General features: G+C 43.3%; 1 protein-coding gene across 4 annotated transcripts in view; it reads right to left on the reverse strand.

Moving 5' to 3' along the window:
- Positions 1–17,080, reverse strand: part of LOC120318037 — a 116,029-nt gene extending 98,949 nt beyond the window's left edge. For 3 of the 4 annotated variants that reach the window (XM_039365229.1, XM_039365232.1, XM_039365231.1), the window contains exons 1-7: positions 16,967–17,080; positions 15,631–15,798; positions 14,679–14,884; positions 13,374–13,468; positions 12,489–12,595; positions 4,777–4,956; positions 2,653–2,861 (exon numbers count right to left, since the gene is read on the reverse strand). In XM_039365229.1, coding sequence (XP_039221163.1) covers positions 2,653–2,861; positions 4,777–4,956; positions 12,489–12,595; positions 13,374–13,468; positions 14,679–14,884; positions 15,631–15,798; positions 16,967–17,020 — 1,019 coding nt within the window. In that variant the 5' untranslated portion in view covers positions 17,021–17,080. The remainder of the gene's footprint in view (positions 1–2,652; positions 2,862–4,776; positions 4,957–12,488; positions 12,596–13,373; positions 13,469–14,678; positions 14,885–15,630; positions 15,799–16,966) is intronic. The other variant, XM_039365230.1, reaches the window with a different exon arrangement.
- Positions 17,081–17,425: the final 345 nt, after the last annotated feature.

Here is a 17,425-nt window from a genome sequence, read left to right on the forward strand (position 1 = left end):
GGCCAGATGGATGGTGACCTTATACAACGCTGACACACAGGAGCTCTGAAACTTCAACCGCTTTGTGGTAGTACTGAGACAGAGATTTGAAGACCCATTATTGGATTGGAAGGTACAGGACTGCATCAAGATGGTGAGGCAAAGCTGCCACTCCATAGCTGAATAGACCAAAGAGTTCTGGGACCTGGTGTGCCGCCTCAACTGGCTGGAAAACATCCTGGTGAGTTGTTTCAAAGATGGGCTTAACGATGATCTATACCATGCTTGCATTGCCTGAGAGGCCCCTGCCCGCTTCCATGACTGGTGCATTTTGACTGAAGAAGCAGAGATCAACCAAGCTTGGAATCAGCACTGATCTAGCAAAATGTGGAGACGATCCCCACCAGAAGGCAAAAGGGAAGCAACAAAGCCTCTGGCAGCCATGCTGAGCTTAACCACCTGCTTCAAGTGTGGCAAGGAAGGCCACCGGGCTGTAGAATGCCACATAAGAACCTCTGCAAAAAAGGCAGATCGACCATTGGGGAGAAAACCGCCCAAGCCCTTCCAGTGCCCAAAAAATACAGCCATGAAGAACATGGAGGTCATAGAGTTCCATCCCTCCCCAAAATCAGGAGGGGGAACCCTGACTTCACTGAAGAAAGAGCTGGGGACATCTGACAGTGACTACAATGATGACCCCCTGGTAAGTGAGCCGATCGTGTCACTAACCATGCCCATAGAACCATTAATCCCAGGCATGGGGACAAAAGTAGCTCTGAAGGTCCTACTAGACTCAGGGTGCACCAGATGTTTAATAAGCCCTACCCTAGTGGAAAGCTGGGGATCTGCCTAAAGAGATTGAAGAACCCAATTGCATTCTGCCAGCTAGACGTGTCCACCGCTGGAGGTGTCCCAGCCAATTTTGCCACTGAACTCCTGGGCTCCATGGGGAGCCACTCTGAGACTTTAACCTTTATGGTGGCACCTGGCATGGAATGGCCCCTTTTCCTAAGACTGTTGTGGCTGAAAAAATGGAACCCACAGATGAACTGGTGGGGCGGGTGGTTAAGGTTCCCAAAGGAACAGAAAACCCCATCTAGTAGCCGTAATGAACAAAAAGGAGAGTCAAACTGAGAAATGGCAGAGGCCGCAAAGAGCAAGCCATTGAGAGGTATACCTAAGGAATACCATGATTTGGCTGAAGTGTTCAGTGAAAGGGGCTCAGATGAACTCATCAACCCACAGACTGTGCCATTGAAATTGTCCCTGGAGCCAAAACCCAAACTGTATTCCATGACTCCCAGGGAATTAGATGAACTGACTAGTTCTGACAGTGAGAACAATCAACCAATGGAACACTTTGCCTTCAGATGTTGTGGGAGCTTCATCACTGGAAGCTTTCAAGGAGACTGGACTGCCATGTGTCAGAAATGGTGTAGGGTCTCCTGCTTAGGCGAGGGGTTGGACTAGAAGGTCCCTTCCAACTTCTGATTCCGATTCTGACTACCTGTATCTGTGCTTTCATTTTTTTTACTTCTGGTGACTGCCCAGATAAGAAACTATAGTTTTCTTGGCAAAGATTTTCCAGAAGCAGTTTGTCCTTGTCTTCTTCCCAGGCAAACAGAGAGTGATTGGCCCAAGGCCACCCAGCTGGCTTCATGCCCAAGCCCATGATCTCCCAGTTTTAAGCTTGGTGCCTTAGCCATGACAACAAGTTGGCTGGTTAGAAGTCTACAAACAGAGATTTGATGTTCATTTGTCAAAGACGACCCTATACTGAGCAGGGCAGTTAGCCTAGAACATGGGTTGGCAACCGCATGCAGCTCTTTGAGCCTTTTCCTGTGGCTCCCAGCCTCTTCTGCCATTTGCAGAGACAGAGACAGAGACAGAGAGAGGCACTTGCATTTCCCTTCTCTCTCTCTCTCTCTCTCTCTCTCTCTCTCTCTCTCTGTGTGTGTGTGTGTGTGTAAAAAAGAGAGTGGCCTCACATTGTTCTCCGATGAGCTGACAACCTTATTGGGCGGGGCTCCTGCCTTGGCTGCAACTCTGCAGGACACAGGAAGCAGGAAGGGCAGGAGAGAGCCAGCCCAATAAGAATGTGTGTCAGCTTGTTGGAGAACAGTTTGAAGCCGGCTTGCCAAGTGAGCAGAAGATCAGAGAGAGGGAGAGAGAGGGGGGAGAAAGAGAGAGAGGGGGGAGGGAGGGAGAGAGAGAGAGAACTCATGCACAGCAGCCTCTATTTCTTTTTAATTAAACTTTTCAATCAAGCTCTCCCCCTTGCGCATGCACATGTGCGCACACATGTTTTGTAGCTCCCAGTGTTTTCTTTTCTCTGGGAAAAGTGGCTCTTTGAGTGTTTAAGGTTGCAGACCCTTGGCCTAGAAGATCTCTGAGATCCCACCCAACTCTGTGATTCTATGATTGTAACAAACTTCTCTTTCTCCTGCAAAGCCATCTGAAGATCAAAACCATGTAACATTAAAATAAAAATATTACATCAAATATATTATGGCAGCTAATTCCACATACATTTGGCCACACGAAGGGCTTCCTTTTGCCAATCCATTAACCTCAATAGGAGACTTGGAATTTAATATACAAAGAGGGATGAAACCTTGAGTAGATTGATCTTAAGGGGAGCCATGAGGCTGGGGGAGGAAAGTTCATACTTACATGGCTCTGTAGGCAGAATAACTGACATCCAGTGGTATCAGCTGCAACAAATTCACATTTATGCTAGGCAGAAGGAATTTTAGTTTATTTAAGAACCAGGAATCGTAGTCTAAAGCTGTAAATTTGTAGAAATAGCGTTCCAGGTTTGTCAAAATGGTACTCAGCACCTCCAGCCTCACCTTAGCATTTCTGAGGCTCATAATGTTCTTCTGAAAAGAATTTCAAAAAGAAGGAAAGAAAAGAGAGAAGTTCTAAAGCTCTTCACTTGGATGTAGTAAACCAGAGAGTGCACATTAGGCTGAGTGGGTAGTGGAAATTAATTTAGTCCATATTTTAAATTGGACAGCCCTCTTTTAAATTTTGTAAGAAGGATCAGGCATCAACACAATTTGCCTGCAAAATGTTCATGCAAAAAAACTGCAGGAAAGCAAAGTTTGCAATGAAAATGATTTACTAATTGATGAATCACACAGTGAGACCTTAATTTAATGGACTATTCAGGGAGATTTCCGTTCTTCATTTATAACTATTAAATATGAAATTATGTCAGCATAGCAATTTAAAATATTTATGTGAAGATGCCATATGCAAATATGCAAATTGTATCATGTGTACCAATTTAAATTTATTTGTTCAATATATATTTCCAATAATCAGCTAAATCATTTGTATAATAATGCCACAATGCATTTGATGCAAATTGCTATATATAAGATACATATTTTTATTTGTGTATGAAAATTTGTATGGCTATTTAACTCAATCTCAGTGACCCTGGGTGGCTTGCAAAGATAAAACCCCAATAAAAAACAATAAAAGGAAATACCCTCCCTCCCCAGTGACAACAATCAAATGTGTCATATGGTGGGCTCCATCCCTCTCTGGAGGCCTCCCTCTCCCAGCACTGTGGGTGGGAGGTGCCAGCATCATTTAACTCACTGTGAGCTATAGCTATTGACTGTGACCTATAGCTATTGATATCTTAGCCCACAGTAGCAGATGATCTCACCCAACTGTTTTATGTAGATGTTAAACAGAAGTGGAGAAAGTACTGAGCCCCACAGGACCCTGCAAAACAGGGGACAAAGGTCAGGCCTCTTACTTCTTAAGACCCACTCAGAACAATCACAGTGAAAGGAAGTGAACCAGGACAACCAGAGTTCCTACTCCCAAAGCCACTCCGGAAGGATACAGGTAATCCTCGACCTATGACCACAATTGACCCCAAAATTTATATTGCTAAGTGAGATAGTTGTTAAGTGAATTTTGCCCCACTTTACAATCTTTCATGCCACAGTTGTTAAGTGAATCATTGCAGTTGTTAAGTTAGCAATATGGTTGTTAAGTGAATCTGGCTTCCCCATTGATTTTGCTTGTCAGAAGTTTGCAAAAGCTGATCATGTGATACTGCAAGCATCCAAATTTTGATCATGTGACCATGAGGATGCTGCAACGGTCGTAAGTAGAAAAATGGTCATCGTCACTTTTTTCAGTGCCATTGTAACTTTGAACGGTCACTAAATGAACTGCTGTAAGTCAAGTATTACCTGTAGTATGGTCAATGTTATTGGGGGCTGCTGAGAGATCTAATTTACTATAGGCTGATCTGGCATTTAAAAGCAGCAACCTAAAACCTGGACCCCACAGCTCTGCTGACCATGTAAATGAGGTGAGTGCGAGGAGGCAGAACATGAGACCAATATGAAATACCGAGGTCGCTTTCCCCATGAGCACCTCCCCGTGGCCTTCCATATTTCCCATTAACCAACACCACTGAAATACACTGTCCTACCCTCTCTTCCATGCCAGCCACCCCATTCAACTGATGTAAAAAGGAAACCTCATCCAACTAACAAATCTAAGATAAATGTAATGTTTTATTCTGGGGACTGGAAACTGCAGACTTCGAAATCCTCATGTGTCCCTCAAGCCATCGGTCCAGAAAGCCAGCAAGAATAATTTGCTTCTTACATAAGAGCTTGCTGGGAAAAAAGGAAGATGAGAGAAGGCAGAAAGGATGAACTCAGTTGCCCCTGCTCTTGAAGGCATGAAGCCCCAATAGATGATCCGTGAAAGCATATGACCCTACCTGCAAAATATTCCCCATATTTTCTGAGAAATTACCTGTTCAATGACCAAGTTGAGCCTTGTCAAGAATTCATCCATTTTGGCAAGACAAATTTCAGAGTTTTTATCCTTTAGGGTCGAAAGAACATGCATCATTGTGGTCACATTGACCAATGCATTTGATGTCGCAATGAAGTCAATCAGCTGGCGAACATCCAGGAAATGTAAGAGATGAAACTAGAAAATAAAGATGGTTCCTGGTCACTAGTCAGCTCTTTCTTCCATTTGAAATGAAAAAGGAGGATACTGCCAGCACCAGGGAAACTCCTTTATTGAGTTTTGCCAGGTTGTTGAATTGAGCTTCCATGCAAGGTCAGTATCTTGAACAATTTTTTTTAAAGGGATCTTGAGGACTGTATGCTTCAGTAATTTATTTTGAAATTTATTTGTGCAATTTAGAGATCACACAATTTCATAAGACTGTAGACTATGCAATCAGAATAAAGAGAAAACAATAATTAATTAAACAACATTTTATAGGTCTCGACACCACCTGACATAAGGGCTGAAGGAACAGAAAGGCTTTCAGCAACTTTTTGAACATCACCTAGTGGGAGCCATACAGACTTCTGGGAGGTTACACCTTCAGAGGGCAGGTGCCATGACAGAACATTTCCTAGATTCTGAAAATGGCATTTTTAATTAAAGGTACTTGGAGCATGCCTATTTATTTTTTATTTTAGATTGTTTTAATGCCATTATAAATAACTCAAGATGGGAAATATACCCAATATCCCTTCCTCTTCCTATTTTCTTCATTATAACAATCCTGTTACGGTGAGTTGGGCTGAGAAAGAGTGACTGGCGCAAAGCACTCAGCTGACTTTCTTGCCTAAAGTGAGACTGGAACTCATAGTTTCCTGGCAATTGGCCCAAAGTCACTGTCTCCTGGTTTCTAATCTGGTTCTTCATCACTAGACCAAAATGACTCTCTATGGCTGTCTTTCTACTATGCCCAATCTTAGTGACAGAAACTATTGAAGATTGGCAGTCACTCAGATAACCAGGCTATGCCATGAAGGTGTCAGAATCCAATTATATTTCATCTTTAATTATCAAACATAGAAACTCCCAATTCTGCCTTCTCTGGATTCTGCCATAAGAGGGAGAAAAGGGGGAGAGCAAAGGGGCTTTATGGCCCTCACTTCCTTCAGCACACTTCAAAGGACTGAATGTGTGTTTATTGTGGCCTCTAAGCTTTAACATATCAAAGAAGAGTAATTGCCTTTCATGTAGTTATCTGAAGTCTCCATCCAGACGGAAGAAGAAAGGGGATGGAATTGTGATACTTGAAACTATCACTGGAAGGGGGGTTGATTGGGTGGGACTACTGGGGAACCCCTTAAAACCTTGAATGGGAGAGCTTGAACCCCAAGTCCTGTCTAGCATGCCTGCAACCATTTTCTCTTAATAAAGGATTCCTGTTGGAAGAGCTATTCCAAGAGTTCTGTCTTCTTAAGATGCAAAGTGGGGTGGGTCCTTACATTAGACAGGACTTGCAAAATTAATCCACCTGGAAGGTAGACCCTTGCCGGGGGATTTTGCAAAAATTTACCATGTCAGACAACGAAGCAAGAGAGGGAGAAAACTCCCTGGAAAGAGAGCCGCTGACCCAGTTGGAACCTTGCCAGATGTTGGGATCCGAGAGGCCAGATTTCTCAGAAGAAGAAGTGGTGGAGACACAGGACCACAAGCCTCGCTGGTCGATGGGCGTTGGAAAGAAAAGCGAGTGGGGAAAGGAATCAAGAAAAGTGACCCTGAGACGGGGGAACCAAGCAACCAGAATGGAAGCAGGAGATGGAGAAATCCCTGCACGCAAGTGAAGAGGGAGGAAGCTGTATGCCGTACTCAGACTGGATCCTAGAGAGAGCTATTGACCTGATGAAGAGAACTCTCAGCTCCCTAGGAGAGGAGATTCCTGAGCCCTACGCCCGCCCCAGTTCCTGGAGCCACAAAGGGAGAGACACCGAGGGGGACGTGGAACCTGCAACCCCAGGGACATTTACTGATCCAGGAGCTCCCACCCCCTACCGGACCACAGATGGAAATCTGGACGGAAGACACTACCACCCACAATGGAGGCACCGATCCATTCCAAGACGTCCACCGTTGGAGGTGAAATTCAAAGGGGAGCCAACACGCTTGGGGTTTTTCCTAACCCAAGTCCTCAGCTACATGGAGGAATATGGGCAGGACATCCCCAGCGACAAAGCCCGCATCCGGATCGTGCAATCTGCCCTGGATGGACCAGCTGCAGATTGGGTGGTGAACCTGCATGACTCCAATGCCCCAGAACTCAGTAACTTCAACCGTTTCATGTCCTCGTTGAGAAGACGATTTGAAGACCCCCTGGCTGATCGCAAAGCCCGTGAAAGAATAACAACGATGAGGCAGGGCAAACGCCCAGTGGCTGAGTATACACAAGAATTCCGAGCCATTGCCAGCAAACTGAATTGGCCAGAAGACATCCTCCTTGGCCGTTTCAAAGACGGACTAAACTATGATCTATATGATGCTTGCCTGCCCCGAGGAGACCCACATCGACTTGAGGAATGGTACGTCTTGGCAGAGGAAGCAGAGATCGACATATTGAAGAGGCATCGCCGAGGAAAACAATGGAGCCGCCCCCCGCCTGAGCTGACACACCAACCGGTGAAATCATCGGATACAGCCAAGAAGCAGATGGGGTGTTTCAAGTGCGGAAGAGAAGGGCATCGAGCTGTAGAATGCCGCTCAAAGGCCCCCCAGCACAACCCAGACAGATCCCCAATCAACAAACCCAGAGGGTATTCAGCTAAGCCAAAAGAAACAGCCATGAAAATGATGGAAATTGCAGAAAACCCCACCTCTGCTCACCAAGGGGAAAGAACTCCAGCCTACACCACAGGGACGGTGGATGCCTCAGATGACAGCTCGGAAGGCGAACCCCTGGTAAGTGGACGCATCACACCCATCTTCAAAACAGTGACTATATTAATCCCCCCCATGCCCGAAGCTGTGAAGGTGAAAGCCTTAATAGACTCTGGCTGCACCCGCTGCCTCATTAGCCCAACACTAGTGGGGAATCTGGGCATCCCATCCAGGAGACTGGAACAACCAATCTCATTTGGCCAGCTAGATGGATCCATAGCAGGGGGGGTGCCAGCTACCCTAGCCACTCTGCCAATACACCTCTCCCTGGGCAACCATGAAGAGGACTTAACGTTTGTGGTGACCCCAGGTATGGAATGCCCAATGATTCTAGGGATGGAATGGTTGAAAAAATGGAACCCCTGGGTAAATTGGAGGACGACAGAAATCAAATTCCCGAAGGGGGACCCTATGGACTTAAAACCCCAAGAGAGGCTACCAGAATCAAGAATAGAAAAAGCATCCATAGGAGAGGAAAAAAGATTAACAGAAATACCAGAGGAATATAGGGACCTTGCTGAAGTCTTCAGTGAGGAGAGGGCGAATGAGCTTCCCCCCCACCGACCCACAGACTGTACCATTGAATTCAAGCCTGGGGCAAAACTCCCGAAGCCCAGATTATACTCCATGAGCCCAAAGGAGAAGGAGGAAATGGAAAGATTTATAAAAAAAAACCTGGAGAGAGGTTTCATTGAACCAGCTAAGCCTAAAGTGGCTGCCCCGGTCCTTTTTAGAGAGAAGAAGGATGGCTCTTTACGTTTATGCGTGGATTATAGGGCCCTGAACACAATCAGTGAAAGCAACCTATACCCGCTGCCCCTCATGAAAGACATGCTGTCACACCTATCGAAAGGGAAAATTTTTTCTAAACTAGACTTAAGGGAAGCTTACTATCGCGTGAGAATCAAGGAAGGGGACGAATGGAAGACTGCATTTAACTGCCCCATGGGGTGCTATCAATTCAAAGTCTTGCCATTTGGATTACAAGGGGGCCCTGCAGTCTTTATGCAATTAATCAATGACGTTCTAAGGGAGCACCTGTTTAAGGGGGTCCTTGTTTACTTGGACGACATTCTTATCTTTACCGAAACAAAAGAAGAACACGTCAAACTTGTCAGAGCGGTTTTAAAGAAGCTGCGAGCCGCTCACCTATATGCCAAACTCTCAAAATGCGAATTCCACCAGGAAAGGATAGACTACCTAGGCTATCGCATATCCCCACAGGGCATTGAAATGGACCCAGAGAAGGTCAGAGCAGTATTAGAATGGGCACCACCCCGCACAAGAAAGCAACTACAAAGTTTCCTGGGCTTTGCAAATTTTTACCGCCAATTCATCCCCTCATTTGCACAGATAGCCTTGCCCCTCACCAACTTACTAAAAACGAAGGGAACATCCTCAGTAAAACCTAGCCAGCCACTAACATGGACAATGGAGTGCCAAGCAGCGTTTGAGAGACTAAAGAGACTTTTTTCTGCCGAACCAGTACTAAGGCACCCAGATATGGACAAGCCCTTCATAATACAGGCAGATGCAAGTGATGTGGCAGTGGGGGCTGTGCTATTACAAGAAAATGATGATGCAGTATTGCAACCCTGTGCATATACATCTAAGAAACTCACGGAAACAGAACAGCGCTGGCCCGTATGGGAGAAGGAGGCTTATGGGATACGTTGGGCATTACTCACGTGGCGACAGTTCCTGGAAGGCAACAAAATCCCCTTCCAGGTATGGACTGATCACAAAAATTTAGAAGCCCTGAAAACTTCCAGGAAACTCAATCCCAAACAAGCCCGCTGGTCCCAGCATTTTCACCAATTCCAATTTAAGCTCAAACATTTACCAGGAAGAAAGAACTTCCTGGCAGATGCACTATCTCGCATGCCCCAATATAACAGCGCACGAACCACAGACTCTAGACCAATAATGGCAGAATCACAACTGGCAGCGCCAGTAACCACAAGAACCCAAGCCAAAATAAAACCACAACTGGACAGCCAAACTGGGATTGAATTCAGAAAAAGTTTGGAAACAGATGATTGGTTCCAGAAAAACAAACATGTGTGCACAATGAGAGACGGATTGCCTTGGGTAGGGGAAAAGTTATATATACCAACAACTCAAAGACTAACTTTCATGCAACTTTGCCATGACACAAAATCAGCAGGGCATTTTGGATTTGTAAAAACTTTACACTTAATTAAACGGCAATTTTGGTGGCCATCAATAAAAAAGGACATAGAAAGTTATGTTGCCAGCTGCCCAACCTGTGCATCAGCAAAGAGGTTGCAAGGGAAATCGCCAGGGCTGTTACAACCAGTGGCAAGTCCCTCAGCCCCCTGGAGGGAAATAGCCATGGATTTTATAGTGGAATTGCCTGAAAGCAATGGGAATACTGTTATCTGGACAGTCACGGACCTATTTTCCAAACAGGTGCACTTTATCCCTTGCCAAAAAATTCCCACTGCAAAGGCCTTAGCAAAACTTTTTATCCAGCACATTTACAGATTGCACGGGGCACCCCAACGCATCATCTCTGATAGGGGAGTGCAATTTACGTCTACATTTTGGAAGGAATTTTTATCCCTCTTAGGGACCACTCAGGGACTGACATCTAGCCATCACCCTCAGACAGATGGACAAGCGGAACGCTGCCAGTCGGTACTTGAGCAATATTTGAGATGTTTTTTAAATTTCCAACAGAGTGATTGGACGGACTTACTTCCTTTTGCAGAAGTTGCCTACAATAATGCAGTCCACTCCAGCACAGGCTACACTCCTTTTCAAATAGCCAACGGCCAAAGTTTCAACCCTATGCCAGAGTTAACCCCAAAAGAACCAACGATCCCTTCACTGAAAGAATGGATGGAAAACCTACAAAACACCTGGCCAATAGTCAGAAAATCACTAGATGAAGCTAGGCGGGCATACAAAGCACAAGCCGATAAAAAAAGGGTTGAGCCTACACCATTCATTATAGGAGAAATGGTGTACTTATCTACAAAATACCTAAAGTCCCTACAGCCCTGTAAAAAACTTGGACCAAAATATATAGGACCTTTTCCAATTAAAAGGATCATAAATCCAGTAACAGTAGAATTAGAATTACCCAAAAACCTCAGGCAAATACACCCAATTTTTCATTGCAGCTTGCTGAAAAGAGAGCATCAGTCACCTCTACGGCCAAAAATCCCCCCCCCACCACCTCCAATCATGGTGGAGGGGGAACAACACTTCGAAATAAAAGAGATCCTTGACTCTAGGAGATATCGTGGAACAACTCAGTACCTAGTTGCCTGGAAACACCTCCCTGCCTCACAAAATGAGTGGGTCCATAAACGTCACGTCAGAGCCCCGAAGCTATTGAAGAAGTTTCACACAGAGTATCCTAACAAGCCTAACTAAATTTTTTACTTGTGTTTTCTTTCAGGTGGATCTCTCTTATTGTTAAGAGGGGCCGGATGTCAGAATCCAATTATATTTCATCTTTAATTATCAAACATAGAAACTCCCAATTCTGCCTTCTCTGGATTCTGCCATAAGAGGGAGAAAAGGGGGAGAGCAAAGGGGCTTTATGGCCCTCACTTCCTTCAGCACACTTCAAAGGACTGAATGTGTGTTTATTGTGGCCTCTAAGCTTTAACATATCAAAGAAGAGTAATTGCCTTTCATGTAGTTATCTGAAGTCTCCATCCAGACGGAAGAAGAAAGGGGATGGAATTGTGATACTTGAAACTATCACTGGAAGGGGGGTTGATTGGGTGGGACTACTGGGGAACCCCTTAAAACCTTGAATGGGAGAGCTTGAACCCCAAGTCCTGTCTAGCATGCCTGCAACCATTTTCTCTTAATAAAGGATTCCTGTTGGAAGAGCTATTCCAAGAGTTCTGTCTTCTTAAGATGCAAAGTGGGGTGGGTCCTTACAGAAGGCTTTATATATGACAACTAGCACCTTGAATTGCATATGCAAGCACACTGACAAGCAGGGCTGCTTGAAGAACAATAGTATCAATTGCTCTGGACCTTGTAGAATTATACCATTTCTTTCCTATTCGTTCAAGGAACAAGAATAATTTGAGGGAACTATGTCTCTCCAGTGATATCAGCCCAGCCCATTAGACCTGGCAGAGAAGTCATGTTGTGGGTTCTGTTGGTTAGGGACCTACATTTGGTAGTTCCCAGGAGAAACACCTTCTCTGCCACAGCACCATCCTTATAGAACATTCTTCCCCCTGAATCTAACCCCATCTCTTTTGATTTTCCAAAAAGCCCTCAAGGCCTGCTGAGATTACTATTTTTGAGGTATCCATATTTGTCCTTCTCATCACCTAGCATTTCTATCTTTGGTTTTTATGACATTTATTAATATGATTTTTTTGAATTTTATATTTATGGATTTTACATTGTTATTTGAATATCATTGTTGTGCACCACCCACAGTCACTTTTGATGAGATTGGTGGCTATATAAATTTGATGATAGGTAGGTAGGTAGGTAGGTAGGTAGGTAGGTAGGTAGGCAGGCAGGCAGGCAGGCAGACAGACAGACAGACAGACAGACAGACAGATAGATAGATAGACAGACAGACAGACAGACAGACACAAAACAAGACAAGACAAGGCAGATTTCCTAAGACAATTGCATGACACCTGCAAGAATTTGGCCTTCTCTAAGAAATAATAAAGGGTTGCATAAGGTTCAAAGTACATTTTTCAAATCGCTTTGAGAATACACACATACCTTCTGCCCCCACAATCACTGTGGTCTAAATTAGCTGCTAAGCAATAAATCATACTCACAGGGTCAAACTTCTCATGAGTGGATTTCACTTCTTCCAAGGTGGCATCATGGAAGAACAAGCCCCATGCCTGATGGATCCATTCATCACTGAACTCCATGTGATATGCTGAATAAGGAACAAGGGAACTCATGAAATACAGAGTTTATCCAGTGCAAACACTATACCTTACCATGCAATTCACTATACGGAGGAGAACTTGACCCTCTCTTTAACCAACGCAAAGCATATTTATTTCCAGTGCTTTTTTTGTTAAAAAAAAAAAAGGTGCCGGAACGCGCACACATGTCATACAACCCGCCTTGCCTACCCTGGTTCCATCCAAAAAAGGTGCCTGAACTCCGTTCTGGGTGTTCTATGACAAAAAAAGCCCTGTTTATTTCTATTTACAACTGCCCATCATTCTCACCCCTACCAAACGGAAATTGTTTAAGGGGGGGGGGAGAGCTGAGATGTCTCTCTCAGAAATCAATCATGTGCTATCAGCGATGGCTGTTAGCAGCCCCATAAATAGAACTTCAGAATGACCTGACCCCAAACTGGCCATTCACACTTCAGAATGATGCACTCATCACCATTGTAATCCCTCACTAAAAATGGCTTGACTATACTTAAGCTCATAGAAACAGCTCTCTGGGGCAGCAGGATGGCAAATCAGAAATAATTCCCTTTTTCCTGGAACAGCACATTTTATATGTGAATTTATCTACCCCTCTCTTTGCTGTCTCACGTGTTCATGGGACATGAAGCACACCTAGTGTTATGACACATCTCAGTGACCAGCTGTCATTAGGAAATGAGTAATGGAACGCTATGATCAGAGATCATTCCAATGGAGACAGCTCTTAAATCTGTCAAAGATAGCATGAGTCTGATGTCAGATTACCTTTAAATTCCTTGAGATAGTGAATAATCCAGAGCACTACAGCTCTCTTTGAGGTTTCTGACATTTGGTCATGTGCATTGCTAAACCTTGAGACACTGAAAAGACACAAGTAACAACGGAAAATGACTCAATCGTTCACAATCACTGAGATTTTTGCATGCAAGAGCTCCCAGAAGATATTACCACAGTTCATTTGGACTACAGGATGTGTTCTTCCCAAATTTCTTTTCTGTCCTGGCAGAACCACCTTGATGCAGAACCGTTAGAACTCATTTATGGGTTAACCCAGAGATTAACCTCCAACCAAAGAGATGTTAGGTAAACTCAGTAGGGATTGAATCTGAAAACGGAAGAACTGCTGAGGGGCCTATTCCATCAAGTAGTAGTGGGAAAGGGGCAGAAATCAGGCCTTTCTGGCACTAGCCCTGCACTTTAGAATCCTCTTCCCCCTAAGTAAAACATAGGAGAGGCAGTGTGGGGCACCAACATGAGTTCTAGTTCCACCTTTGACATGAAGCCAGCTGAGTGATCAGGGGCAGCCACTCTCTCTCAGCCCCATGAAGGAGGCAATGGCAAATGTTGCCATGAAAACTGCAGGACTTATCAAAGAGTCAGAAACTGACTTAAAGGCACACACATACAAAAGGTAAAACTGGCCCCAACCCCCTTGAAAGTCATAAGGTTTGGAAGGCCATACCATTTTGGCCAACTGGGCAACTGTCTTTATTATTATTTGTTACTATTTTACTATATTATACATGGCGATGTGTGTTATTTCTTGCATTGTTGTACATCACTCACAAGTCGGTATAATTGGGGCAGCTTACAAATACACAAATAAGCCTAATGTAGGCAAACTGTTCTAGATTATAAGTCCCAAGTCTTATTGACTGAGGCTTTGATAGTTAAGGTCTAAGCCACCTGGGGGATATTAGAGTACCCTCTGTAGTCTAATAGTCTCTTCTGTAGTAGCCAGGCTGGTCTTAGAAAATGTGCAAGGAATCCAGTGCTTTGTTTGCAAGTGAGCTCCCTTGGTAAAAAAAAAAAAAAAAAAAAAAAAGACGATAAGTCAGGGACTGAAAATGGGTGTCTGAGGATTGAGAAAGATGGTAGAGAGCAACCTCACTAATTTGTTCTATAATTGCCCAGACTCACAATTTTGGCCATTTTGTAAATGGACTTCTTTAAGGAACCACCAACATTGTCTCTAAACTTGCACAACATACTTTAAAAATATGAAAAGTGCTCACTCGTACAGAAAGGCTAGAGACTCCTGCTATAATAGCAAATGTATCGAATACGTACATAACCACGAAGGATGCATAGTCTTGGGGAATGATGTAAGTAAGTGTTGTAGTATTGAATGCATAAGCAAGGAACCATAGATCTTGCTGGAATGTGATGTTCCAATCAATTGCAGTATACATCTCCAGGTGAGAAGATGCCAGTTCCAGGAAATTTGTCAAGAGCAACTGGGTCACTTCCAGGTTTGGAAGGACAACAATCTTGTGCTGCACAGTGATTACAAGAAAGTCACCAAATTGAAAACATGGAGAATGAGAATGGAGAAGAGATCCATATTTGTATCTAGAAAACCCTGGCCACGGAAAACAAGTTTTACCCTTGCATTACCCTTGACCCTGCTAATTATGATTGTATAGAGATGATTTTTATATAAGAAATATTCAAATATAAATTCTTTATTCTCTACAGTTTAAAGTGGTTCATGACCACTCATCGAGGCATCTGCCCTGTATGTTTACAATCCCAGGGCTTGTTCTTGAGAGATTGGTTTCTTTTTTATGTAAAAACTGGTGAAAAGGTCTCTTCATAGTTTAAAAATGTTTTAAAACACTTACAAAAATGTTATTTGAAGAGAGGCTCCCTGACTTTGGCATTTTCTAGAATGATCATACAATAAACAACGTGGCAAACACTTTTTAAAAAGAAAGTGAAATTTCCATCTGCTCCCATGTAATCCAATGAACATTTCAATTTTTGGAAAATAAAATAAGAAAAAATGCCAAATCACAAAACTGTTCCACTGAAGAGAGGAGAACAAAGCAGATTTTTAAGAATATATAGATTTCTATTATAGATTTTGATTAATTTATTTGAAGAAACCAAGTTACTGATAAGTCACTAATGGAATTATCAGTGCAAATAGTGCTGACATTTTGAAACAACCACCTTCAGTAACCATGTTTTTCTCATAAAAATGGACTGGGGGCAGAGGTGGAGAACTAGGGAGACAAACCTTAATAGCAGCTTGGGTGAATTCTTTGAGAATCATCTGGACATCGCTGAAGCTGCTACCTTGGAAGAAGACCACAAGATGTTTTGCCAAAGAGATGTTGGTCAAAGTGTCAGAATGGATTATCATATCCCCGATTTGTTTTGGAGTTAATAGATCCAAAACTGTGTACTGTTGGGGAAAATATATAAATATTTATGTATCTGAGATGACAGACAGACAGACAGACTGACAGACAAATGATAGATAGATAGACAGACAGATAGATAGATAGATAGATAGATAGATAGATAGATAGATAGATACTGTAGATAGATAGATATGAAAGAGAGACCTGTAAGCAAATAATAATAAAATCTCCCACTCTTCATTTGCTTCAACATTGTTTAATAAGTCACACTATTACTCAGATTACTAGGCTGGCTATCATAGTGGATATGGCCAATAACAAGTCATCTTCTCCAAGCAGTTTACAGGTAACTCCCAAATTCCCAGCCAGCTGGTCCAATACAGAAATTGTCAGATTAGAGCAGTGGTTCTCAACCTGTGGGTTGGGACCCCATTTGGGGTCGAACCACCATTTCACGGGGTCGCCAAACAACGCAGTCCGCCATTTTTCCCCCTTTTCCTTAGCTGTGGTACTCCCTTTTATTCTATTGGCTTTTGAAAGCCAATAGAATAGACTCTCTTGAATAGAGTCTAATTCTATTGGCTTTCAAAAGCCAATAGGAATTGTCCAGGCTGTCTCTGCCCTGCTGAGCCCACCAAAAATCCCATTCTGCAGATGGTGCTGCACCAGTTGAGTAGTCCTCGACTTACAACCGGTTGGGGGTCGCGGCATTAAAAAGGCTGAGAACCACTGGATTAGAGGAATAGTGTGCCATTTTGATTGTGCAATTCCCTTTGTCACTCTTCCTTCTCACTTATCATGGAAGGGCAATAGTTCGCTTGAAGATGACAGATTTCTGTAATTGATGACTGACTGACTGATGAAAAAAAGGCCCCAGTCTACCTTTTTTCAGTTGCTATACTGTACAGTATTCTTTTTTAAGTAGAAGAGTGCTGATTTTTCCATTTCTAGTCTTTAATATCCAAGCACCCTTCTGAAAGAATCAATCTCACATCTCACATGTTTTCTTTCCCTCAATTCTTCACTAGGAGACAGTCAATCTTGCCCTAGCTAATAGCAAGCATAGTTTTCTTTTTACCCTACATCTGGAGAAATGGGGCATTAGATCAATACCACTAGGCAAAATAGCTCTGCTGTGGGAGGTCTCTTATATGCCTAGAAACCAAAAGATGTGGCAGGCTCAAGTCCAAACCTCCACAAAAGACTTACTACATCAAAGGTCTGGCGGTAGTAGGAAATCAACTGAATGTATGGCATAGTCATAGAGAATCTCCTAAAGAATGTGAGGAGCCAATTTCTGGTTGTGGTTTTTTCAGAACAGATAGGACCTACAAAAGCATGCAAAAATAAAAATTGTGAGCCAACTTCTTTATTGAGGACTGTGGTTCTCCTCCCAAATTAAATTCTACTTTAGTGCAAATTAATTATTATAATTGCATCTTCAGACATAATGATTACCTCTATATATATATATATATATATATATATATATATATATATATATATATATGTAGGTCTTTGGTTGTTCGGGTTTTCTCCCACGTAAAATTGGAAGTGTCTTGGCGACTTTTCGACGAAGTCCCATTCGTCATCTTCAGGCTGGTGCTTTCAGCTTCGTGCCTCGAGCAGCAGTGTGTGGTCTTGGCTGTTTCTTCCTTTTAACTGCCA

Source organism: Crotalus tigris, unplaced genomic scaffold, assembly GCF_016545835.1.
Source record: "Crotalus tigris isolate CLP2741 ecotype Arizona unplaced genomic scaffold, ASM1654583v1 scf7180000020015.175477, whole genome shotgun sequence".
NCBI classification, from domain to species: Eukaryota; Metazoa; Chordata; class Lepidosauria; order Squamata; family Viperidae; genus Crotalus; species Crotalus tigris.